The sequence below is a fragment of the Euprymna scolopes genome, chromosome 42 (assembly GCF_053919585.1).
Source record: "Euprymna scolopes isolate OS-2025 chromosome 42, ASM5391958v1, whole genome shotgun sequence".
Lineage (NCBI taxonomy): Eukaryota > Metazoa > Mollusca > Cephalopoda > Sepiida > Sepiolidae > Euprymna > Euprymna scolopes.
Window position 1 is genome coordinate 3,920,387 of NC_136523.1, and position 27,114 is coordinate 3,947,500.

At 31.8% G+C, this 27,114-nt stretch overlaps 1 protein-coding gene and 1 pseudogene across 4 annotated transcripts in view; both read right to left on the minus strand.

Annotated features, from left to right (window-relative positions):
• Window positions 1-763: 763 nt before the first annotated feature.
• Window positions 764-27,114, minus strand: part of LOC145266913 (inositol polyphosphate-5-phosphatase A-like) — a 729,402-nt gene continuing 703,051 nt past the window's right edge. For 2 of the 4 annotated variants that reach the window (XM_080122706.1, XM_080122705.1), the window contains one exon: window positions 764-1,081. In XM_080122706.1, the coding sequence (XP_079978832.1) occupies window positions 909-1,081 (173 nt within the window). In that variant the 3' untranslated portion in view covers window positions 764-908. The remainder of the gene's footprint in view (window positions 1,082-27,114) is intronic. The other 2 variants (XM_080122704.1, XM_080122703.1) reach the window with 1 other exon arrangement.
• Window positions 23,736-23,948, minus strand: LOC145267317 (U2 spliceosomal RNA; annotated as a pseudogene).

The following is a 27,114-nucleotide window of genomic DNA, read 5'->3' on the forward strand; positions in this document are numbered from 1 at the left end:
GTATACTTGCTTCCATCATCATATCTTAAGTAATTTCAGTTTGTGTCTATCCGTTACACCTCTGCACTGTATTGTCTTCTATAAATTTAAATTTGCTTTACAATAAAAATTAATAATCAGAGCAAGAACTTATGTACATACATATATATCTATATATATGTGTGTGTGTGTGTTTGTGTGTGCCTATATATGTGTGTATTTATATACTTATATATATATATATATATATATATATACATATATACACACACATATATATGTACATATTTAAATATGTATACATACACACACACATATATATTAATATATATATATATATATATATATATATATATATATATATATATATATATTCTTGTCGAATACATTATAATCTGATCAACCTGAAACTTTGCATGTTATCAAAAAGCATCAGATCAATACATCAAATTTTTTTTTAAAAATCGGAATTTATAATTTTGTAAAAATTTCGACTGTGACCGAACTATTCAAGATCAAGATCGAGGTCATATAAGGTGCAGAACGTCATTGGTCACAATCTGGGCCAAATACTGAGTCTCTACGGTTAACAGGACCAGATCTTTCGCCAAAACTATTACTTTAACTTTGATCTTGACCTTTCATCTAGATATCCTTAAATCAAATCAAAGTTAGACCATGACCGATATTTTGACCTAGTTTGGTGACGATTGGTCAAGCGATGTGGATGCTAGGCCGTACACAAAAAAAAAAAAAAAATAACAAACATACATAGTTACAAAGTCGACCGAAAACATGGCCTCTTAGGCAGAGGTAATCATAATAGTTATAATTGTATTAAGAGAGACAGTCATAGAAATGGTAATACTAGGTTAGTAATGTTCTTTTTTTTTTTTTAGTTTTTTTTTCATGTGAGTGTGGACAGGTTTCTAGACCGATGTTTCACGGAAAACTCGGACAGACGCCCCGTTGTGCTGGACGTGTATATATTTTGTAGTGTCAACCTGGGAGATCTTTACCTGGGTGCTCGGGACGATGATGTCCGTTGTTAGTAAGGGTTGCGTCAGTGCCGATTCCGTGATGTCATCCCCGTCCGTCTTCCCTGTTGAAATACACACATATATATAGATATAAATATATATGTATGTACGGGTATGCACGTATATATATATATATATGTATAAATATATATTTTGTTTTGGAGCAGGGTTGCCACAGATATGCAAAGGAAGAGGTAAAAAGAAAAAAAAGAATTAAAAAAATATATTAGATTTTAATACATAATTTTTCGACAAATTTATTTCATTACTTTTTTTGTTTTCAAGACTGCTAGCTTAAATTTTTGTTTTCAAGACTGCTAACTTAAATTTTTGTTTTCAAGACTGCTAACTTAAATTTTTGTTTTCAAGACTGCTAGCTTAAATTTTTGTTTTCAAGACTGCTAGCTTAAATTTTTGTTTTCAAGACTGCTAACTTAAATTTTTGTTTTCAAGACTGCTAGCTTAAATTTTTGTTTTCAAGACTGCTAGCTTAAATTTTTGTTTTCAAGACTGCTAACTTAAATTTTTGTTTTCAAGACTGCTAGCTTAAATTTTTGTTTTCAAGACTGCTAGCTTAAATTTTTGTTTTCAAGACTGCTAACTTAAATTTTTGTTTTCAAGACTGCTAGCTTAAATTTTTGTTTTCAAGACTGCTAGCTTAAATTTTTGTTTTCAAGACTGCTAACTTAAATTTTTGTTTTCAAGACTGCTAGCTTAAATTTTTGTTTTCAAGACTGCTAACGTAAATTTTTGTTTTCAAGACTGCTAACGTAAATTTTTGTTTTCAAGACTGCTAACTTAATTTTTTGTTTTCAAGACTGCTAGCTTAAATTTTTGTTTTCAAGACTGCTAACTTAATTTTTTGTTTTCAAGACTGCTAACTTAAATTTTTGTTTTCAAGACTGCTAACTTAAAAGCTGAAATTTTAGAGGCGTTTACGGTAGCTGTAACAACTATATACATCTTCAATTGTTCCTAAACATTTCTTAATTGATATATGTTTATTAGTATTATTAGTAGTATTATTATCATTATATTATTATTATTATTATTTGTAGTAGTAGTAGTAATAGTGAGTTATAGTAGTAGTAGTAGTTATAATAGTAGTAGTCGTTGTATTAGCATAAGTCAGGTCAATTTCTGAATTTTATATTTATTAGTAGGAGGAAGAGGAAGAGGAAGAGTAGTAATAATAGTACTAATTATAGTAGTAATAGTAATGCAGACTATATCCAGAGAGGTTAAGTGCAAATTCTGGATTTTCTTGATATATGTTTATTATTAGTAGTAATAGTATTATACTACTAGTAGAAGTAGTAGTAGTTATAATAGTAGTACTAGTTATTAGCGATGGGACGATTCCAATATTTAACTGATTCTGATACAATTACTGACTGCGTACTAAATTCTCGATTCCTATACAATAACTGATTCCAATTCTTTATGAATTTCTAAATATTTAAATAGAGTTGTTATTTTCCCCGATTTCCATAAAAAAAAAATAAACAAAAAAACAAAAAAAAATATACAGATATTTTACTAAACGTAGAATTACACTTGTGGAGGATGATGTTCTATAGATTTTAGTTTTACTAGTATTTTAAAAATCAATAAATATTGATTATTTTATCATTATTACCAGCAATGGAAGATTATGCTTTAAACAAAATCAAATAAAAAAGGACAATTAAAAGAATCGTTTTTGGCATCGGAAAATAAGCACCAATTTTTTCGATTTTGATATCGATTCCGATACCCCCAAATTTGTTGATTTTTCCGATTCCCGATTCCGATTAATCAACAAGAATGTTTTCAGACAAATTTGGAATTTTTCAGAATATTTTAAATATGACACCATGATTGGTTTGGACCGGTGACTTATTACATTGAGTTTTGTTTGGAAATTATTTGAGGTGTCGTCTGATGGCTTTCAAGTATTATGCCTGTGAATTTGGAATATCCAAGTCGTGTTTGATATACAGACTTTCAAATGTTAAATGTGAGTCTCAACACCTGTAGTTCGTTGGATTGGTCACGTGACATTGAAGAAGAATGGAGAGAATTGGATTAAAAATGTTTCCGAGGTGGAAAACCACAAACATGTGAATCGAACGAACAAGGATATAGAATTTGAGATTCGATGCCTATCTTATTTTTCTTAGTAAATAAACTTGCAGTGTGTTATGACTCTGAATTATCCACAATAAAAACAGAACAACGGTGTAAGTCAAGACGTGTATCAATAAAAGACAAACAAAGGGTTACAGAAAGAAAAAAGTGTTTTGCGTTCCACCGAGCAGGCGAGATTAACTCCGGAACTAGAGCCCTACCTGAGAGCGTTAAGAGTTCCGGTATATATGGACGGTAGTTGAGTCCATTCAGAGGGTGGTTCCCCCACAACAGAGTGTTAGTTATAATAAAATTAAACACAGAAATGTCTGGTGAAGAAGGATGTTAGAATTTGAGTTTTGACGCCTATCTTATTTTTTAGAGAATGGGTCCACAATGTTAGTTAAGTTATAATCAAGTATATTTTAAAGACTCTTTTGCACACGCTCCTGTCAAGGACTTTTAGAAATATGTTTAGTGAAAATGTCTTCTAATGTTTATTATAAGTCGTAGGAAGAGAAGGAACGGAATGTTGAATAATCAAGGTCGTGTGTATCGAAAATCCTAAGAATTCAGTGAAAAACAAACAAACGTCAATCAAAAAGAATTTTGAAAGGCCATTTGGATAAAACAAAAGCAAATGAATCTGACGACATTTGAACGTCAAAAAAAAAAAAAAATTGAAATTTCGAAAGGCCAGTTTTAATAAACTTAATGAAAAGGCCAGTTTTAATAAACTTAATGAAAAGGCCAGTTTTAATAAACTTAATGAAAAGGCCAGTTTTAATAAACTTAATGAAAAGGCCAGTTGTAATAAACTTAATGAAAATGCCAGTTTTAATAAACTTAATGAAAAGGACAGTTTTAAAAAAATTAATGAAAAGGCCAGTTTTAATAAACTTAATGAAAAGGCCAGTTTTAATAAACTTAATGAGTGCAGCTGCACGGGATAAAGGCTTGGAATTGATTGTTAAAAGAGAAAGATATCAGATGCCGAAGTCCACAGGCAATTACATAACAGCGGCCTGAATTGAGTTAAGAATTAGTTTTCGTTTGAATGAATACAGGTCGAGAGTTAGTAGCCGAATTACTGTGTGCGTGTCTACTACTAGGGCATTATCACTCCACTCATTAGACTCATCGTTGCTCCGCAGCAAAACTCACAAGAGACTGTTATTATATTTTTTATAAATTAAGGTGTCGTCATTCTTCCGAGTATGACCATACTAGAAGTATTAGCATTTTATTTTCTTTACTTCCTTTCGAAGATGTTAGACACAAGGTCAAGCATGGGTTTGATGAAATAACGATTGAAAGGTTGTTTTTAATTATTAAGTGTTAAGCATTAGTTTTAATTTTTTGTGGTGGGAGTATTTTTTGCATGAAAGGTATTTCTGAGGTGAAATGGAAAAGAACAGAGAAGTCTACAGAATTTCTTGTTATAGTTTTGAGAGAGTGCACGGATCCATAATGTTAGTTAAGTTATAAACAACTATATCTTTAAACGGTCTTTTACACGAGCTCCTGTCAATGGCCATTAGAAATATAGTTGGTGGAATTACTTCCAAATGATACATGTCTTTACAGTTCTGAAATGAGATGAGGTATGAATGTTTGTATTATTTGGACTAACAAGGCAATTGGTCTCATCTTGAGTGTTATCCGAACAACGTTTCGGTGGATGTCACCTCCGACTTTCATCACGTGTAAAAGTCGCCATGTTTTGGCAGGAAAAAAGGGGATAGCTCTGCACTCTAAGGTTTCGGATTTTTGGATCTTTTTTTTTTTTTTTTTTTTTTTTTACATAGGCATCACCACATTATCAAGGCCAAGAGGCCACTCAAGGATAAGGGTTAAAGAGTGTACAGTAGAAATTGGACATTATAGTAATCATTAGTAATGAAAATTTGGTAAAGTTGATAACTTATATGGAACGGCTCATCAAGAACTTATTTACGTTAGACTACTTGGAAGTAAGTTTACACAAATTATAAACATGTGTTTATTATTATTATTATTATTAGTAGTAGTAGTAGTAGGAGGAGGAGGAGGAGGAAGGGTAGTAGTAGTAGTAGTAGCAGCATGTTATATAAATTTGGAATTTTCTTAAAACCTTTAGTATGGCATCATGATTGGTATCACCTGACAATTGGCAATACTGTTTTCGTTTAAAATTTGATATACGTTGAGATTTTACCTTGTAAAAAGAAAAAAAAATTATAAACGACTATCTATCTATCACTTTCACTCTCTCCATGTATCTTCCTCTTTCTATGAGCTCTCTCTCTCTCTCTCTCTCTGTTTATCTCTCTCTTTTTCTTTCTACTGTCTCTTTCTGAACAACTCATCTTGTTTTCACTAACCCTAGCCACGAAACTGCAAAACCCCTTTTGCATCTGCTCTGAAAAGGGAATCTCACGCTTCAATCAATCTTGTTCAAATAGACGGCGTGTGCATTATGTCATTCAATTATATTTTTGTGGACATTAGCCTTGCAAGTTCCTAATTACGTGCCTTTTCAGAAGGGCAGAGTTAGGTACAAGGTCACTTTTTAATTTGGGAAGAATCCAGCTACCCAAAAGAGGCACTCTGGAGGGAAACAAAAAATAAAATTACCTAAGTCAGAGAGATTTTGCGATAACTGACTGAGATCAGAAAAGATTAAATGTAGTATCAGAACAGATATTACACTTTGCTCCTAGCCAAAAGGCAAGAATTGTTCTTTACAAGTTTGCTATGTCTGCAGCCCATTTACAAGTAACTCGTTCGGCAAGAAAAATCGAATCTGCATTAGCAGGAACACAATTGTATATGAAAGAAGAAAGTTGGTTAGAATTAGTGATGGGACGATTCCAATATTTTTTCCTGATTCTGATACAATTACCGATTCTGTAAGAAATTCCCAATTCCGATACAATTACCGATTCCGATTCTTTATAAATGTCTTAATATTTAACTATAGAGTTGTTATTTCTCCCGATTTCTGTAAAAAAACACATGTTAAATATGCAGATATTTTCCTGAACGTAAAATTTTCCCAGTGGAGTATGACCTATATTTTACTGGGATTTTAAAATCAATAAATATTTATTATTTTATCATTATTACCAGCAATGGAAGATTTTGCTTTAAGCAAAATCAAATAAAAAAGACAATTAAAAGAATGGTTTTGGCATCGGAAAATAAGCACCAATTTTTTCGATTTTGATACCAATTCCGATACCCCCAAATTTGTTGATTTTTCCGATTCCCAATTCCGATTAATCGCCCCAACACTAGTTAGTATACAGCTTTCTACATGCTTCATATATAAAATAGAAGCAGTTTTTCGCATGTACTTTTGACATTAACAGCTTCAGTAACAAACGGTAGATCCAAAAATCTGTTTTCTCAGTCAGAAGATGGCAAGTATTGATCCATATTGTAAAAAACAAAGATTAATGCATTCTAATACTTAGTCCTTTTCAGTATTTTATATTTTTTATTATGCATATATAAATAAGGAGTTTTTCACTCTGTAATCAAATATACTCCTACTTTACCCATGACCACTTGAGAAATAAGATAATGTTTTAGCGATTCACCAGTAGTAATGGGAAGAGTCCAATATTTTTCATGATTCTAATACAATTACTGATTCCGTCCTAAATTCCCGATTCTGATACAATTACTGACTCAAATTCTTTATAAATCTCTAAATATTCAACTAAAATTGTCATTTTATTTTCAATTACCGTAAAAACACATGTAAAATGTGCATATATTTTCTCAAATGAAAAAAAAAAACATTTGTGTGGGGGTGATCTAGAGATATAAGCTTTACTAGTAGTTTAAAATCAATAAATATTTTATTATTACGACCAGCAGTGAGCGATTTTGTTTTAAACAAAATCAAATAAAAAAGATAATTAAAGGTATCGTTTTTGGTATTGGATGATATGCACGATTTTTTCTGATTCTGATACCGATTCAGATACCAATTTTTATATCGAAAAAACTTCTGATTTTTCCGATTCCCAATTCTGATAAATCATCCCAACGCTAATCACGAGTAAAGAAGGGGGAAATATTGTGACTATCAAGGTCTATTCTTTTGTTCACATCTTCACTATATTGTCCAGATTAAATCTTCCTCTGAGGTTATCAGAACTAAATTTGTGTTTAAACTCACATTACACATCCATTTATATAATATCCTCTCTCTTACCTGATTTTTATTTATCCCTCATGGGTCCATTTTTATCACTTTGTCCCTTCCTTGGCTTTTCTCCTGTGAACTGGACTTGCTAACTTAACTGTTCTACATCTGCTAACCCCAAAAATCTACTCTTCTTCATACATTTTTCTATACTGTCTAGATTTAAATTCCGTCCTTAGCACTCACATTAAAGACTTATGTACGACATGAAAAGAAACTGAAATCTTAAGAAGATATCAAGCATACGAGTCATTATAGGAACAACCGGGCTAATGAAAAAGAATTTCAAAATCTATCTGGTGAATATACCAGGTGAACCAAGTGCAAGAGAAATACAAACAATAGCACTTAAAGAGACGGTTAGAATCTTAAAAAGATCTCTTGGTTGGAGTAACTAAACTAACGAGAGAATGTCTGGCATCCGGTAGATTGCTCCATCCCCAGCAAAAACAAAGTGATAAGAAAATTAAAATAAAAAATAGGAAAAGTTATACTGATATCATTTCTCTCCATGCAACGGATGTTTTAAATCCTAATTGGCCCGGTTTCATTTCCATACATCATCACACTGTATGCAAATACCTCATGGACTCCTCCCTTAGTTGACAATGGTAACGCTCTGCTAGTTTAGCAGAAGCTCCCTAAAACTTACTCCATCTATTGCTTTCTTGCAATCAGAAAACCACGTGCTCCACCTCATCATCAATCATAATCAGCAGCAGCTCTCATGTGGCGCCATCTATTGGTGTCATCTGGCAACAATTGAGATTTGGTTGAAACACATTAGGATGTCAACTCATACAAGGCAAAAGTCACATTTGCATCTAGCAAGATTGGAGTGGTCCCAATAGAGCTCATGTTGAACGGACGTTTTTTACATTTGAATATATATTTTTTTAAACTCTTTTTCAGACATGTTGCCACTTGGATTGTAAGGGACTAATATTTGAGATCGTATAAGGGAAGTTAAGAAGCAAGATGTTTTTTCACATTACATTGAAACTGCATGTAAATCCACACAGGGAAGCAGAAAACCGGAAGGGAATTTCAAAGTTTAGCAGTCTTAGTGAAGAAACTATTAGAGTAGAAAACTTTCCAAAATCAACAGTGAAGAGGTGAAATTTTGTTGCTTGTCGAGTCAGTCGAGTGTATGTACATTGAAGGGGGCACAAGTGCTATCAGTTCATCAGAACACATTCTATTAAAGTAGTTGTAAAACAGGCTAAGTGATGTGACGATGTGACAGAGTTTGGAGCTTGGCTGACAGTGCAAGATTATCAGATTTGATACTCTTCTTTGGGAATAAAACATGAACAATACCAGTCCTAGGGTAGATAAAACAAATAATACATTGATGTGAAAGATTCCTCTCCCCTAAGAATAAAACATATGTTCAATATCTGCTTTTGTTTTTTCATTGTTTATACGGTCCCGAGCAACGCCGGGTAGCCCTGCTAAATGTGGCACCAATACTGCATGCACGGGCAAATTGTGGTTTTGTAAAGGTACAGGATGCTCTTTGGTGTGAGTCATTTTCTAGCACGGAAGAGGGAGCCCACTTTCCATGCAGCAGCCTTGGCAATGTTCAAAACCTCAAGCACAAATAAACTCGACTTGCCTATTGCTCATGGGATGAGCGTTTTTGCATATGAAATGTTTCTGAAATAAAAAACCAGAAGAATTTAATATTTGAGCCTCTAAACTTAATTTTATAATGTATCCATCTTGGAGGGTTTTTTTTTAATCTTTTGGCTTGATATCATCTGGACTACCCCTTTTTTGTTTTTACTTGGGAGTCACCACTTATCAAGGCCCGAAGACCATTCGAGGTTAAGGATTAATGAATGTAAGGTAGTAATGTAATAATTGTTAATGGTGCAAATTTGGAAGAATTTGATAATTTATGGGAACGGCTCAACAAGAATTTGTTTACATTGGATTTGAAAGCTACTATAGTGTATTCAACTAGGAAGCAGGAGAGCGGAACAGTGTTCCATAGGCGGGCAGCTCTCAGAAAGAAACTTTGTTCATGGAATTTGCGTTTAGATTTAGGCACAGATAGAGAGTGGGGTAAATCGATCACTTATAGTAGTTGTAGCTAGTCGAGTGTTTTTTTTTGTGAAAGTTTAACAAGGGGGAATTTTTTTTTTTATAGGCATCACCACATTATCAAGGCCAAGAGGCCACTCAAGGATAAGGGTTAAAGAGTGTACAGTAGAAATTGGACAATATAGTAATCATTAGTAATGAAAATTTGGTAAATTTGATAACTTATATGGAACGGCTCATCAAGAACTTATTTACGTTAGACTTGAAGACAACCATATTGTAGTCAGCCAGAAAGCAGGAAAACAGAAGACAATTCCACAGGCGTGCAGTTCTAAGAAAGAAGCTTTGTTCATGGAATCTACGTTTAGGTTTAGGCACAGATAAAGAGTGGGGGGAATTATTGATAGTGTTTTCAGCTAGACGAGTGCTTCTTGTGAAAGTTTGGCGAGGGGGGACCATAGATTGAAGATCAGTCAAACACTTTCCATGAAAATAACGATACATCAGAGACAAACTCGCAACATTTCTTCTGTGAGATAGAGGTTGCAAGGAAGAGAAAAGGACATCTCCTACGAGGCTACGAAGTCTATTTTGAATCTATCAAGGCAGGCCAAGTGGGTAAATCGATCACTTATAGTAGTTGTAGCTAGTCAAGTGTTTTTTTTGTGAAAGTTTAGCAAGGGGGAAACATAAATTGGAATTCAGTGGAGTACATGAAAATAACTATAGAGCAAAGACAAGCTCGAAACGTTTCTTGTGTGGGAAAGAAGTTACAGCGAAGAGAAAAGGATATCACCGCCTAGGTTTCAGAACAGGTTTTGAACTCTATCAATGCTGGATAGGGCATTAAAAAACGCTGGAGATTTCTTACCGATTTTACTCTGCTACATGTCTAAAGCTTGGACTACTTTTTTGTATTTTTTTTATTTTTTTCATTGTTTTTATTGTTTTTATTGTTTTATTGTTTCCTTTTTATATTATTTTAGTTTTATTTTTTCTAAATTTTATTTTATCTTGTATTTCTTTTTCTCATTTAAATTCATTTTTTTCTTATTTTAATTCATATTTTCTTCTCTTTCTTATTTTATTTTATTTTTTCTTTCGTTTTTCTTTTTTATCTTTTTTCTTTTTATTTCATTCAATTTTAAATTTTATTTTTTGTTTTACTCTTATGTTTTTATATGTATACCTTTATATATCTACCATATGCATTTTTAATTTCCCCACTGTTGAAGTTTTATATTTTCTTTGTATGCTTTACTGCACTCTGTATGTATTTTAATGTTTTTCCATATGTATCTTGCATATCATTCTATATACGTCTCTATATGTTCATTTTTTTCTATTCTTATTCTTACTATTTTTTCTTTTTCTATGTAGTTATAGTGTATGTTCATATCGCTTTTAAGTTAATGTCCTTATGCCAGCTTTTTTCGTATATATAAACCTGGTTATTTCTCTCCTCTTCTGATGAGAAGCATTAGGTTTCTAAATGCCATGGTCTAAAGAGGTTTGTTTTTCTTATTGATTTGATGATTTAATGAAATTTTATTTAACTTTGAAGTTGGTTGTTTTTGTTTTACGGCATATCAACCCTTTTACAGGTTATTTGATGCCGAATCTAGTTATTTTGAGGAACGATTTTTTAATGGAGTATATTTGTTTTTTTAAGTCTGATTCTATTTAACACATAGTTGGGACCCTAACAGATACTACTACCACTCCGGGTAAGAGTGGACCTGGGAGCAATGGCAATTAAAGGATGGCTCCACACTCCCCAAGGCCCGCAAGCTGGGGCTCACCATCGGATATAGTTTTAGCTCATATCCAGGACCTAACTCTGAAGTGCTATCATTTATTTCTTTTAATAGAGTATATATATATATATATATATATATATATATATAAATTTTAATAAAAATAATAGAGTATATATATATATATATATATATATATATATATATATATATAAATTATAATAGAGTATATATATATATATATATATATATAAATTTTCAAAACATTTAGTGTGAAACATGGGCAGATGTTGCAGTGATAGATGCTTGACCAAAAACAGAAGAGGAGGTGCAGAGAGCTAAAAGTATATCTGGTCAGAGTCAGACCACCTAAGAGGTATTCTCTTTGTTTGAAAAAGTATGTCTCTCATTTAATAAGAAAGTCACGTTGGGATCATTCTTTGTGGGAAAAGAAATTTTCCTAGATGGGCTCCAGATAAAATACATACGAATGAAGACTGTCTGGATGTGGTGTTTAGCAGATGTCTCCACTCCACCAAACAATGCCCACTAACAAATGACCAGACCCAGGCAATAGTGAAAAGATTTAAGGATACGGAAAGGAAAGCAGACAGAATCGGGTCTTTAAGAAGAGGAAGGGGAGAAGAAAGTGTGAGCTGAATGTTTGAAGGGGGCAGTTGATTTTTGGGATAGTTATGAGGCAGCTCAAAGAGTATGCATCTTCAGGCTGAGCGGTTCACTCGGAGGGCTTTTTGCCAAAACAACTCTGTAATGTGCCTTACGTGTTTTTGCTGCAAGTCTGTTATTTATTTTTTTTTTTTTTTTACAAGGGTGTCACCACTTATCAAGGCCCAGAGGCCACTCAAGGATAAGGGTCAATAGGCATACATTAGTCATTGTGATTTTAGCATAGTAAACAGTGGGAATTTTGAAACTTGGATTACTTAGGGGGACGATTCAATTAGAACTTGTTCACATTGGACTTTTTCTTTTTTTTTTTTTTCATAGGTATCAACTCATTTTCAAGGTCAAAGAGGCAACTCAAGGATAAGGGTTAAAGAGTGTACAGTAGAAATTGGACAATATAATAATCATTAGTAATGAAAATTTGGTAAATTTGATAACTTATATGGAACGGCTCATCAAGAACTTATTTACGTTAGACTTGAAGACAATCATATTGTAGTCAGCCGGAAATTATTCGATTAAGTAGATGCATACTTATTGTAAACTCCTCCTTTATTAAATAGACATTATTTGTTTATAAGCTGGACTTCTGGTTTTGCTTGGTATGATGACTCTTTGTATGTGTAGCACGTTCATGTCAGTGAGTGAACACGCAGGTATTTTCACAAAAAAAATATCATCTTTTTTTGTTTTATTTAATTTCAGCTTATTTGCTCACAACCTGTCGAACACTTGAATGCCTACTGGAGAGGACTTAAATGCCTACTAGATACCAACCTCAGGTATTTTTTGTCTCTCTGTACAGGGATTTGTCGGCCACTCTGACATGAGCATACTTTAAATTTGAAGTAAATACTGATCAGACATTCGAACTAAACTGAAAAGAAATTCAAAATCTACAAACTGGCAGGATGTCGCCCAGAATAAAAAAGATCCCCTCAGTATGGCTATGCACTGTGTCATATGAGGAAAACAACGGTGCACCTTCTCCTAGTGATGTTACCACAAGTAACAACACTAAGCTGGATACTCCACCAGACCAGACCAGACCAAACTAATTCTAGTTTTGGAATGCGGAAAAACCAAACAAAGTCCACCAAAAAAAGAAATTATAATCTCATAAAATGGTCTGTTGAGGAAAAGAAAATTATTCTTCACTGTTTCGCCTACTCAAGGTATGAGAAATGGGGTAGAAAGAAAAATAATATATTCGAGGCTCAAGTAAGATAAAAGCGCCCTCAGATACAAAGTTAAATCGTAGTGGAATCAAGTGTAAGCTCCAGGAATGAACCCCTTGATTTCATAAAAACAACTGAAAAAAAAAAAAAAAAAAATTCTTCAATGACATTTGTCTTCTGCATGTAAAGCTATTGCATTACACTATCTGTTGATTTTAAATAATAGTAGGGAAGGAAATGATCATTTTTAACTAAGCATAAAAGCACTAATCTTCTGTAAAAGAGTACTTTCAGTTATCAGTTTCGGAAAAACGTAAATAAATGAATAGTTTCAATTAAACAATTCCTCTCACTTTTAAATAGCTGCATTCATTTAGTAAAGTACAGAATGTCAATCACTGGGGTTGGAATTTCTAGTCTCACTGTCTAGCCACACTGATGAGTATTCCCAAGAGCAGAGCAAGACAGGCTTGTTTTTATGTGGAAAAATTTAGCTTCCTAAAACGTAATATGAGTAAAATAAAACTAATTGAAGTAAAATAATAATAAAAGAAACAGTGAAAAACACAATAAGTGAACTCATCCTTGGATTAAGACTTCATAATTGGATTAGTGCTATTGTATAGGAATTAATTGGAATATTTTTGTATGAAAAATATTTTTGAAGTGAAAAATCAGAACATGGATGTACCATTTGTGCTTCTAAGCTTATAACTTAGCAAGATAATAGACTCACAGTGTAAGCTATAATAAATTATGTGTCTATTATAACGAAATATCTATGCTGTTTTTATGTGCAAAAAAATGAATTTCAGCTTGCTTTATAACAGCTTGTCAAACACAGCATAAAGAATGGACCCAGAATTTGATTAACACAAGTATTATTTAAAAAAGGTCTGTGCATTGAAACATCCTCATTTTCATAGTTATTCTTTCAGTCGTAAAATCTATATAAATAAAACAGTAACTGTATGTATGTTTGTATGTCTATGCGAAAATATTTAACTGATGAACTCTTAAACTACTGGTCACATACCACTGAGATTTTTTTTTTTTTACATAGGCATCACCACATTATCAAAGCCAAGAGGCCACTCAAGGATAAGGGTTAAAGAGTGTACAGTAGAAATTGGACAATATAGTAATCATTAGTAATGAAAATTTGCTAAATTTGATAACTTATATGGAACGGCTCATCAAGAACTTATTTACGTTAGACTTGAAGACAACCATATTGTAGTCAGCCGGAAAGCAGGAAAACGGAAGACAATTCCACAGGCGTGAAGTTCTAAGAAAGAAGCTTTGCTCGTGGAATCTATGTTTAGGTTTAGGCACAGATAAAGAGTGGGGGATTAACAGGAAATAGTAATTGTACGCCAAGGATAGTTTACAAGGAGTAAAATCTTTGTTTGGGTGGATGAATAATGCATACAGACATATATGGGCAAGTTGAAATGCAAACTGTTCAATTCCACTTGCTGACATATTTATATTACTTTTGCATATTCGCAAATTAGTTCTTAACTTAATAATAAAGATCTAAAATCTTTATTATCTGTCTATTGATGGCTCAAACGGTAGGGAAGATGACTGGGGCGCTAAATATTTAGGTTTTAATTCTAATTGATGGCATTTCTTGAAGTAGTTTTATTTTAAACTTTTGAAATGAGTTACTATATATTAGGTAAATATAATATTCAATAGGGATCTCTCTCCTCTGATCTTGAGCACGTAGTACAATGGGGTAAGGAGTGGCTGGTTACTTTTAATGCATCTAAAACCAAGCTTCTCTCTTTACATCATCAACATTCTGACCCACATCTGGCATCAATTGAAATGAATGGCTCTCGTCTTCAGGAGGCCTCAAGTTTTGACAAGCTTCTTGGCTTGACCATTACTCCTGATCTTAAATGGAACACATACATCAAATCTGTTGCCAAGGCCGCTGGAAAAATGGTGGGATCTTTCTATCGATCCTGTAGATATCTCACTGCTGATGCTATTCTCTATCTATATAAGAGCCAGGTACGTCCAAGGATGGAATACTGTTGCCACATCTGGGCAGGAGCTGCTAGAAAGGACTTGGCCTGCCTTGATAGAGTTCAAAATAGACTTCTTAGCTTCGTAGGAGATGTCCTTTTCTCTTCCTTGCAACCTCTATCTCACAGAAGAAATGTTGCGAGTTTGTCTCTGATGTATCGTTATTTTCATGGAAAGTGTTCGACTGAGCTTCAATCTATGGTCCCCCCTCGCCAAACTTTCACAAGAAACACTCGTCTAGCTGTAAACACTATCAAAAATTCCCCCCACTCTTTATCCGTGCCTAAACCTAAACGTAGATTCCATGAACAGAGCTTCTTTCTTAGAACTGCACGCCTGTGGAATTGTCTTCCGTTTTCCTGCTTTCCGGCTGACTACAATATGGTTGTCTTTAAGTCTAACGTAAATAAGTTCTTGATGAGCCGTTCCATATAAGTTATCAAATTTACCAAATTTTCATTACTAATGATTACTATATTGTCCAATTTCTAATGTACACTCTTTAACCCTTTATCCTTGAGTGGCCTCTTGGCCTTGATAATGTGGTGATGCCTATGTAAAAAAAATAAAATAAATAAAATTAAATTAAAAATCTGCATGAAGTAAAATATATTTAAACCTATTTTGCAACTGAGCAAGGCCAAACAATTCCCGCTAGTTCTTAAATAAATAATTTATATTGTTGATCTCAGTTATAACAACGTATACATTTCTATTAACGAAATATCTATACTGTTTTTGTATGCAAAGAATTAATTTCAGCTTTATAGCAGCCTACCAAGCAAAGTACAGCGGATGAACCGAGAACTCCATTAACAATAGTATTATTTAAGAAAAAAAAAAATCTTCATTAAAATATATTAAAAAGTCTCAATTTTCATAATAATTCTTCCGGTTGTAAAATTACTTATTAATCTAAGTAGAATCATTTTTATCCAGTTTATTTCCTCATAGTTGTCTCTTACTCTTGTTCTCATTCAAATGTAACATACAAGTATCCAGATTTTAAGAGAAAAGGTTTTAAAGGAAAATATACAAAATCTATAATAATAAATAAATTTGTTGAATCTGTAGGAGTGTTCACTATATGTTACTAGTATTAAGGGCAAATGTCACTTCAATACTAGTAAATTTATATCAGAAACTGATCCCCCACTTTAAATACTAAAATCATTGTTTTATTTTGTTTGATTATTTTTCTCGGTGTGTTTAAACATAATCGCCTATGAAAAGTACAACCTCATTTATTATTATTACTTTTACTAATACCCACTCACTAGTTCCCATACAGATGGTTTACAAGGAGTAAAATCTTTGTCTCGGTGGATGAATAATGCATACAGACATATATGGCCAAGTTTAAATGCAAACCTTTACTCCTGATCTGAAATGGAACACGTACATCAAGTCTGTTGCCAAGGTCACTAGAAAGATGGTGGGATCCTTCTACCACTCCAGAAGATATCTCACTACTGATGCAATTCTCTATCTATATAAAAGCCAAGTACGTCCAAGGATGTAGTACTACTGCCATATCTGGGCAGGAGCTGCTAAAAATAGCCTATCCTGCCTTGACAGAGTACAAAATAGACTTTGTGGCTTAGTGGGAGATGCCCTTTTCTCTACCCTGCAACCTCTCTCCCACAGAAGAGATGCTGTGAGCCTATCTTTGTTTTATTGTTATTTCCATGGCAGGTGCTCATCTGAACTCCAATCTCTGGTCCCCCCTCGCCAATCTTTCACGAAAAACACCCGTCTAGCTGAATCCACTGTGAAAAATTTCCCCCACTCTTTATCTGTGCCTAAATCAAAACGTGGATTCCATGAACAAAGCTTCTTTCTTAGAACTGCACGCCTGTGGAACTCTGTTCCGTCTGCCTGCTTCTCACCTGACTACAGCTTGGATGTCTTCAAGTCCAACGTTAACAAATTCCTAATGAACCGCCCCCTTAAGTAAACACTCCATCAAATCTCCACACTAACGTACTGTATTTGGAATTAACCCTCATTCCTGAGTGGCTTCCGGGCCTTGATAAGTGGTGACCACCGTGTAAAAAAAAACAAAAAACTGTTCGATTCAACTTGCTTACATATTTCTATTACTTTTGCATATTCGCAAATTCGTTCATAATTTAGCAATACCTTGTAGTGTTCCCTGTTTCAAGAGAATAAGGAGATATAATAATAATAATAATAATAATAATAATAATAATAATAATAATAATAATAATTCTTTCTCTTCTTCTTCTTATTTTTATTACTTGTTTTTTTTTTTTTTTTTTTTTTTTTTATTACATTTTCTCCCCAAACAAGGCACATTGCCACTTTGGTGTAGGGGGTTACTATCAGGGGAAACATCTACTGGGGTACTATTTAGGGATTAGGGCAGCGAGATGTTGGTTCACGTTGCACTTGAACTTATGCATGTCAGTACAGTTGGGGAAGCAGTGACCTGGAATGGAATTCCAAAGTCTAGCAGTTCTGGGGAAGAAACTACTGGAGTAGAAAGATCTTTTACATCTGGGGATCTCTACAGTGTGGGGGTGGGACTTTGCAGCTTGTCGGGTCTGTCGAGGGTGTTCACGTCGTGGGGGCACAAGTGCTTGCAGTTCTTCAGAGCATTCACCATTATAATACTTGTAGAACAGGCAGCTTAGATGCCAGTTTAGGGCCTATCAGATTTGCGACTCTCTTTTGAACCCTGTCAAGGAGCGAGAGACTAGTAGCCGATGCACCGGCGTAATATGACAGCAATACTCCATACATACTTGTACTTACTAGGAGTTCTCACACAGGCCATCATTAGAGATAGCTCACTGATAACAACCGGTAGTGTTCCCTGGAGTCTGAATGACAACAAATCTGCCCAGATTCCCAGTACTCCCACTTGCTTTGATAACCTTTACGAATGATTTGTATTATCACAACAGCCGGTAAACATTCACTTCTTGCTGACAATGACGATAAAGTCTTCACTGGAATTTTGGTGGCAACAAGCCTCCCAAAGGTTCCGACTCTATTTGCACTCATCTACTGGAGGTCTGGTAAATGTTTTCTCTCCTCGGTTTTTTCCATTTTCCTTGATCATTCACAACTATTTGGTGTGGGGTGAGTGTATGCCAACGCCACCATTTGGGGATGGGGGTATAGTTTACTTATAATTTTGTGTTTTCAGTTTTCTTGGTTCCCTGTAGTGTTCTATTTTTTTTTTTTTTTTAATTTTGTTGCAGTTTTCAAATGACTGGTTTATTATTATTTGTACTCATTAGGAGTTTTCACACAGGCCACCATTAAAAATTTTTGTCGGTCAACAACCTGTGGTGTTTCTTAGAATCTAGGTGATAATAAGTCTCCCCTGATATCCATACTCTCCACCTCTTTCAATAACCTTTACAAATTAATTTAGTTTATCACAACAGCTGTTTACCATTGATTTCTGTGGCAAAGACCTTCACCGGAATTTGCATGACAATAAGCCTCCGCAATGTCCCAGTTGTCTTTGCACTCATCCAGTGAAGGTTTGGTTCGTGCTTTCTCTCCTCGGTTTTTCTATCCTCCCTGACCCTTCTCAACTATTTTGTATGGTGCCAGTTGATGTGGAAACTACAAACTATCATTTTTTGTTGGGGGAGGGGCTTATTATTATTGTTATTATTATATTTTTTACTTGTTTATAAAAGGTGTAAAATATGGCCGTTGGAATTAATTCTGTGGTGAATAAATTTTAGATCTAGCATTAATAGTGTGTATTTTATTTGCTTTTCTTTATTGTTTTATTATTATTATTACTTTATTATTTATATTTTATTATTTTATTTTTTTTATGTATTCATGTATTTATTATGTTACTTTATTATTACTTTATTATTTATATTTTATAATTTTAATTTTTTATTTTATAATTTTTTTTATTTATTCGTGTATTTATTATTATTACTTTATTATTTATGTTTTATAATTTTAATTTTTTTTATTTATTCACGTATTTATTATGTTACTTTATTATTTATATTTTATAATTTTAATTTTTTATTTTATAATTTTTTTTATTTATTCACGTATTTATTATTACTTTATTATTTATATTTTATAATTTTAATTTTTTATTTTATAATTTTTTTTATTTATTCACGTATTTATTATTACTTTATTATTTATATTTTATAATTTTAATTTTTTATTTTATAATTTTTTTTATTTATTCACGTATTTATTATTACTTTATTATTTATATTTTATAATTTTAATTTTTTATTTTATAATTTTTTTTATTTATTCACGTATTTATTATTACTTTATCATTTATATTTTATAATTTTAATTTTTTATTTTATAATTTTTTTTATTTATTCACGTATTTATTATTATTACTTTATTATTTATATTTTATAATTTTAATTTTTTATTTTATAATTTTTTTTATTTATTTACGTATTTATTATGTTACTTTATTATTTATATTTTATAATTTTAATTTTTTTTATTTATTCACGTATTTATTATGTTACTTTATTATTTATATTTTATAATTTTAATTTTTTATTTTATAATTTTTTTTATTTATTCACGTATTTATTATTATTACTTTATTATTTATATTTTATAATTTTAATTTTTTATTTTATAATTTTTTTTATTTATTTACGTATTTATATTATTACTTTATTATTTATATTTTATAATTTTAATTTTTTATTTTATAATTTTTTTTATTTATTCACGTATTTATTATTACTTTATTATTTATATTTTATAATTTTAATTTTTTATTTTATAATTTTTTTTATTTATTCACGTATTTATTATTATTACTTTATTATTTATGTTTTATAATTTTAAATTTTTTTAATTTATTCATGTATTTATTATGTTACTTTTATTATTATTACTTTATTATTTATGTTTTATAATTCAAAATTTTTTTAATTTATTCATGTATTTATTATGTTACTTTATTATTACTTTATTATTTATATTTTATAATTTTAATTTTTTTTAATTTATTCATGTATTTATTATGTTACTTTTATTATTATTTATATTTTATAATTTTAAATTATTTTGGTTTAATTATGTATTTATTATGTTACTTTATTATTACTTTATTATTTATATTTTATAATTTTAATTTTTTTATTTATTCATGTATTTATTAAAGTAAAGGGATACAATATATATATATATATATATATATATATATATATATATATATATATATATGATAGTGAGATTTACTTTATTTGAAGTAGGGAAGAATTAGAAGGCTATCACAATGCAAGAAATAAAAACTTGTTAGTATTGAGAATGGAAAATAAAAACAAGTGATTTTTTGTATATATATATATATATATATATATATATATATGTAATCGTGTTCCATAATAAATTTCCCAAAAAATCCTCTTTTTAAAATAATGCTTCAAGTACCTTTAAATACTAAAAATTCTCTTGACGTTTTGTCACAGTTACTGTGTAGATGTTTTATTTTTCAATTAAGATTTACTTTTGATAACATACACACACGTATAAATTTATAGAAAATCACTTGTTTTTATCTTCCATTCTAAACACCAACAACTTTCCATTTATTTGCGTTGTGGTAGCCTTCTAATTCTTCTCCCAACACGCACACACACACACACACACACACACATATATATTCTTTTTTTCCGACTGTTCTGGATATCTTTTTGATTCGCCGAGTGATCTTTTTTATTTCAACTGGCATGTTGTATAAACTGGCGCCCAAAAGTTGCACTGATAGAAAGCGCTTGAGAAGAATATGGCTGGACAACAACTTGTGGGCGCCATTTTATACAACGTGCCAGCTGAAATAAAAAGATTGCTTGGCAAATAGAAAAGATATCCAGAAAAATCAGAAAAAAAGAATAACTCTGTCGTGTACAATCAGACGTGCTTGAATAATGACTTGCTGCAGAAATATACAAATATATATATATATATAATAAAAAATTCACTGTTTCAGAAGCACTTGATATATAGAATTAAAGATTTTTAGTGTTGAAAAAACGAAACATGTGCAAAATTTATTTATTAAAATTAAATTCAAATTTTTCAAATAGTAAAATATTCTTCGTCAGTAAGTTCAGACAGTTTTTTTTTTCTTTTTTCGTGCGGTTAAATTCTGAATAGGAAGCGCTTCTTAAACAGTGGATTTCCTATTATTATTTTGACCTATGCGTATGATCAGTGCTTCAAACTGTTAGCGAACATTTAGGCGTCATTCATCCTCAACTTCCAACCTCTGAAGACGTGCCAGGCTTCATCACCAGAATTTAATTTAATTTAATTTTGATAAATATCTATTTATTAAAAAATTAAATTAAATTATATCAGATATATGTTTATTAAAATAAATTTTTCACTTCTCTGCTCTTTTCAACCGTTAAATTATATATATATATATATATCTTATAAATACAAGACTGATAAATTAAAAAATTAAAAAATGTATCCATTTTAAATGTGGAAATTGATGAATCGCACAGGTAAGAAATTCATTTTTATACTATGAAAAGGTTAGTATTTGCAATTAAGAATAGGAAATTGGATAAAATTTTTTGTAACATGTCTTCTTCCTAAGATTAAGGGTGGTGGTGTTTGATCAACACTGCTGGGGAGCCATGATGTAATATACTGTTTTGTTTTTAAATCCCCGAAACAGTGTTTCATGATAAACAACTGATGATCCCTTGAAAAATAAAAAAAATTGGTATTATAGTAAATTCGAGAGAGTTGATGCAGTGATTGCAGGTGATTAAATGACTTACTGACTAGATGTTTTTTTTTAACAAATGATAAAAAGTGATTTTTTGTATAGTTTCAAATGTTAAAAACTTCAAAGACTATATATAGATAGATAGATAGATAGATAGATAGATAGATATACATATATATATACACAAAGATTTTAAAGAGTATGAATAGAAAAGACTATTTCAGTCGACAACATAAAACATAATAAATTGATTAAATTTATAGGACTGTGTTTATTACTATTCACACATTTCATCAACTGAAGACGTGCCAGGCTTTACCACCAGCATAACATGAAAAAAGAAGAAAAAAAATGTCTGTATTTCCTGGTGAGTATTTTACTATTTGAAAATTTGAAAAATTTAATTTAATTTTAGTAAATAGAAATGTTTATTAAAATAAATTTTTCACCTGTTTGCTATTTTCAACCGTTAAATTATGTGTGTATATATGCATATACATTTTTTTTTTTTTTTAATTACATTTTTCACCCCAAACAAGGCAAATTGCCACTTTGGTGTAGGGGGCTACTATCCGGGGCAACAACTACTGGGGTACTATGTAGGGATTTGGGCAGCAAGATGTCGGTTCACGTTACACTTGAACTTCTGCACGTCAGTACTGTTGGGGAAGCAGGGACCTGGAAGTGAATTCCAAAGTCTAGCAGTTCTGGGGAAGAAACTACTGGAGTAGAAAGATCTTTTACATCTAGGGATCTCTACAGTGTGGGGGTGGGATTTTGCAGCTTGTCGGATCTGTCGAGGGTGTTTACGTCGTGGGGGCACAAGTGCTTGCAGTTCATCAGAGCATTCACCATTATAATACTTGTAGAACAGGCAGAGGGATGCAGCGTTTCGACGATGGGACAGAGGCTGAAGCTTAGATGCCAGTTTAGGGCCTATCAGATTTGCGACTCTCTTTTGAACCCTGTCAAGGAGCGAGAGACTAGTAGCTGATGCACCAGCCCAAATATGACAGCAATACTCCATACATGGGCGAATAGTGGCCTTGTAGAGGTACAGGATACTTTCGGGTGTTAGAAGTTTTCTAGCACGGTAGAGAGAGCCCACCTTCCTCGCAATTTTAGTAAATAGAAATGTTTATTAAAATAAATTTTTACCCCTGTTTGCTAATTTCAACCGTTAAATTATGTGTGTATATATGCATATACATATAATATATATATATATATGTAATAAATGTGTGTATATATATATATATATATATATATATATATATAAGATTTTAAAGAGTATAAATAGAAAAGACTATTCCAGTTAACAACATAAAAACATAATAAATTGATTAAATATAGAACTCTGTTTATTACAATTTACACATTTCATCAACACATTTGTTTAAGTATGCTATTCATTCAGATTAAATTAGATGAAAAAAAATTAATTCATTTTCAAGAATACATTAATTATAGCAAATAAAAGACATTGCAAAACATTTTATTAGAAAAATTGGCAATAGTGCAGTATAATTAACAGCCGAGAAATAAAAATCTAAAAAAAAATATATAACAAAAACTTTTACGAAACAATAAAAATTAAACTTCTACCAGCTTGTATCGTTTTTAAATTCAAAAAAAATTTGTAAGTTTTTTTTTTTTTCTAATTTGTTTTCAATACTTCCCTGTATAGTTTCAAAAAAATACACTGCTGATCAATAATTAAAGACCACTTAAAAATCTTTAAAAAGAAGCCTTTTTTTAAGGATAGATTTTAAACTGTTCCAACTTAAGGTTACTAATACCACAATCTAAAAGGTTATGGAAACAAAAAAGTACATTCCAGAAATCTTATTTAAAAATTTGCATTTTTATCAAATTAGAACAAAATCATAAGACCAACTGTATAAATTGTTAGATTTATCTTAATCCTAATGTTTTTAGTTCAGTTAGAGATGGTGTTTATTTGCTCCCCCACTGAGCAAATTAGGCACAAGGCCGTTTTTAATGTGAGGTAAAAACCAGCTCCCCTAAAAGGGGTCACTCTGGTTACCAAAAATAATAATTGTCCCAGTATAGAGGGTTTCCCCTCCATTGACTGGTACAAATTATCTTAAGTGCAGCATCTGCCGGAACAGATACTACACTTTTATCTTAGCCAAAAGGCCAAGAAAAAAAAAAAAAAAAAAAAAGTTCAGTTAGAGATTAGCAATCACTGTGTTACCATGCCTAAAGCAAGAAAACTAACCGAAGTTGAGCACTCTCGAATTCTAGAATTCCATAAGCAAGGTTTGTCACAGTGAGCGATAGCAGCACTCTCGAATTCTAGAATTCCATAAGCAAGGTTTGTCACAGCGAGCGATAGCAGCTAAGGTAAATCACAGTAAAACTGTTATTTGCAACTTTCTAAAGAACATTGAGAATTATGGAAGGCAAAATCCTTTGATAGCCCCCCCCCCCAATTTCTCCTGCATTGAGTAGGAGAATCAGACGGGTTGCTCTGAATGACAGAGGACTTTCTTCTAGTCAAATTAAGGCGGTTACAGATGCTGATTGCAGTCAAATGACCATCAGATGACACTTACATCAAAAAGGCATGGTAAATAAAAACCGTAAACAAATTCCTCGATTGCTTCCACGTCACAAAGTGGACTGCTTAAGATTTGGTCATGAATACCAAACCTAGGACGTTGAGAAGTGGAAGAAAGTCCTGTTTTCTGATGAGAAAAAATTCAATTTAGACTGTCCTGATGGCTTCCAGCGACATTGGCATGACAAAAACATGCCCCTTGAAATTTTTTCCACACGTCACAGTGGTGGAGGGACCGTAATGGTATGGGGTGCTTTTTCTTACAGAGGGACGATGGAACTCCAGGTGGTGAAGGGTCGTCAGACAGCAGCTGGTTATGTTAGCATGCTACAAAAAGCATCTTTGATGATGAAGGGTCATCGTTTGTATGGAGATGGATGGTTATTCCAACAGAATAATGCTGCAATCCACACTGCAAGATGGTCCTTGAGCTTGCTACAAGAAAATGGAGTCCATCTCTTGGGACATCCTGCATGCTCGCCGGTCTTTCACCCAATTGAAAATGTTTGGGGATGGATGACAAGAGAGGTTTATCGAAATGGCAAACAATATTCAACAAAAAATGAACTTTGTGAAGCCATTTTCAGAAACTGGAGCAGGATCCCCGCACCTTTATTGAAACCCTTATTTCTAGCATGCCCTCCCCCACCAAAAAAATTTTTTTGAAGTCATCAAAAGCAGTGGAGGTAGAACATACACTTTTTGTACAATTTAATAGAATTTTTGTCTCTGGTCTTATAATTTTGATCATGTGTAAAATGTCTAATTTAATAAAACTGTAAATTTTAAAAATAAATCTTTGGAATGTAGCCTTTTGTTTCCATAACCTTCTAGATCGTAGTATTAATAAGTCGGAAGAGTTTAAAATCTATCCTTGAAAAAAGTTTTTTTTTAAAAGATTTTTAAGTGGTCTTAAATTTTTGATCAGCAGTGTATGGTTGAACACATGCAGCCATAAGCTTAGATACTGCAAATTATTTTGTAATAAAAAAATCTTTAAACGAAGTTTCAGTAAGTGAAAAAATATACAGATCGGTAGAAAATTACATTTATGAAGTTGGTAACAGTTATAAGTTGCATTGTAAAAATTTTCGATTTCTCAGTTTTTAACTATAAGTCATAGGAGCTGAAACCAAAATTGATAGCAACCATTTTGAATTGTATCTCGTTAAAAAAACAGATATCAGCAAAAATATATATTGAAATAAATAAACTTACAAATATTTTCAGAACTTTCAAACTGTACAGGAAGGTAGGAAATTACATTTTCTTGAATTTTTAAGTTATTGGTTATATATATATATATATATATATATATGTGTGTGTGTGTGTGTGTGATCGTTTATGTATATTCATGTTTATTTAATTTATTTATTTGTTTCTTTTCTATTGTTATTGTTAGCTTCAAAACTAACAATAACAATAGAAAACAAACAAATAAATTAAATAAACATGAATATACATAAACGATCACACACATATATGTATATGTATATATATATATATATATATATATGCATGTATGTGTGTACACATATGTATATTTATATGTATAAAAAAAAGAAAAAAAAAAGAGAACGTCTATCTAAAACCACTAACCTAGTTCTAAAACAGATCCTTTGTTTGATAAAATGCATACCCATTGGCTGATAGGAAGGGGCGCGGTGGATACTAGAAAGCTGATTGGCCAACTAGAAATCCTCAACATATATAAAAACAAGAAGCAACGACAGAATTCGCGCATAAGCCTGACGAATCCTATAGTTGGATGAAACGCAGAATATTCAGTGTAGCTTAATCGCCATATATATTTTATAAATTACTAACTAGCTCTACCAACGTATTGAGCACTTTTGAAGTAAATACTTAAAGTTTACGCATAAATCTATACTTTCGTATATTAAATTTATGTGAATAAATGAAGTAGTTATATATATATATATATATATATATATATATATAACTACTTATTTACTTCAAAAGTGCTCAATACGTTGGTAGAGCTAGTTAGTAATTTATAAAATATATATGGCGATTAAGCTACACTGAATATTCTGCGTTTCATCCAACTATAGGATTCGTCAGGCTTATGCGCGAATTCTGTCGTTGCTTCTTGTTTTTATATATGTTGAGGATTTCTAGTTGGCCAATCAGCTTTCTAGTATCCACCGCGCCCCTTCCTATCAGCCAATGGGCATGTATTTTATCGAACAAAGGATTTGTTTTATATATATATATATATATATATATATATATATATATATATATATATCTCCTCAAAACCTCTGGTCTTGATGGAGGGGAGACAAAAACTTGCTGCCATGGTTTCAAATGATCTGAAATAACAGCAAGGGGAGACTTGATTCCAAATATTTCTCATATGTTATATCGCCCCTCTTTTGGAAATAAGGTGCGATTATGAATATCTCCAGTATCAAATAATCCTTGTACATTGTGAAATTTACTTTATGTATGAAAACCAAAGAGGGGAGATATAAACATATAAGAAATATTTGGAATCAAGTCTCCCCTTGCTGTTATTTCAGATCATTTGAAACCATAGCAGCAAGTTTTAGTCTCCCCTCCATCAAGGCTACAGGTTTTGGGGAAACATAAGATATTTTAGAATTTATATGCAAAACTAGGAAAACAAATGACTATAAAATATTTTATGGATGTAAAAAAGTTTCAAAAATAGGCTCTGAATGATGGACGATCCCTTTAATGTGTGACCTTAAGGGCAAATGTCACATA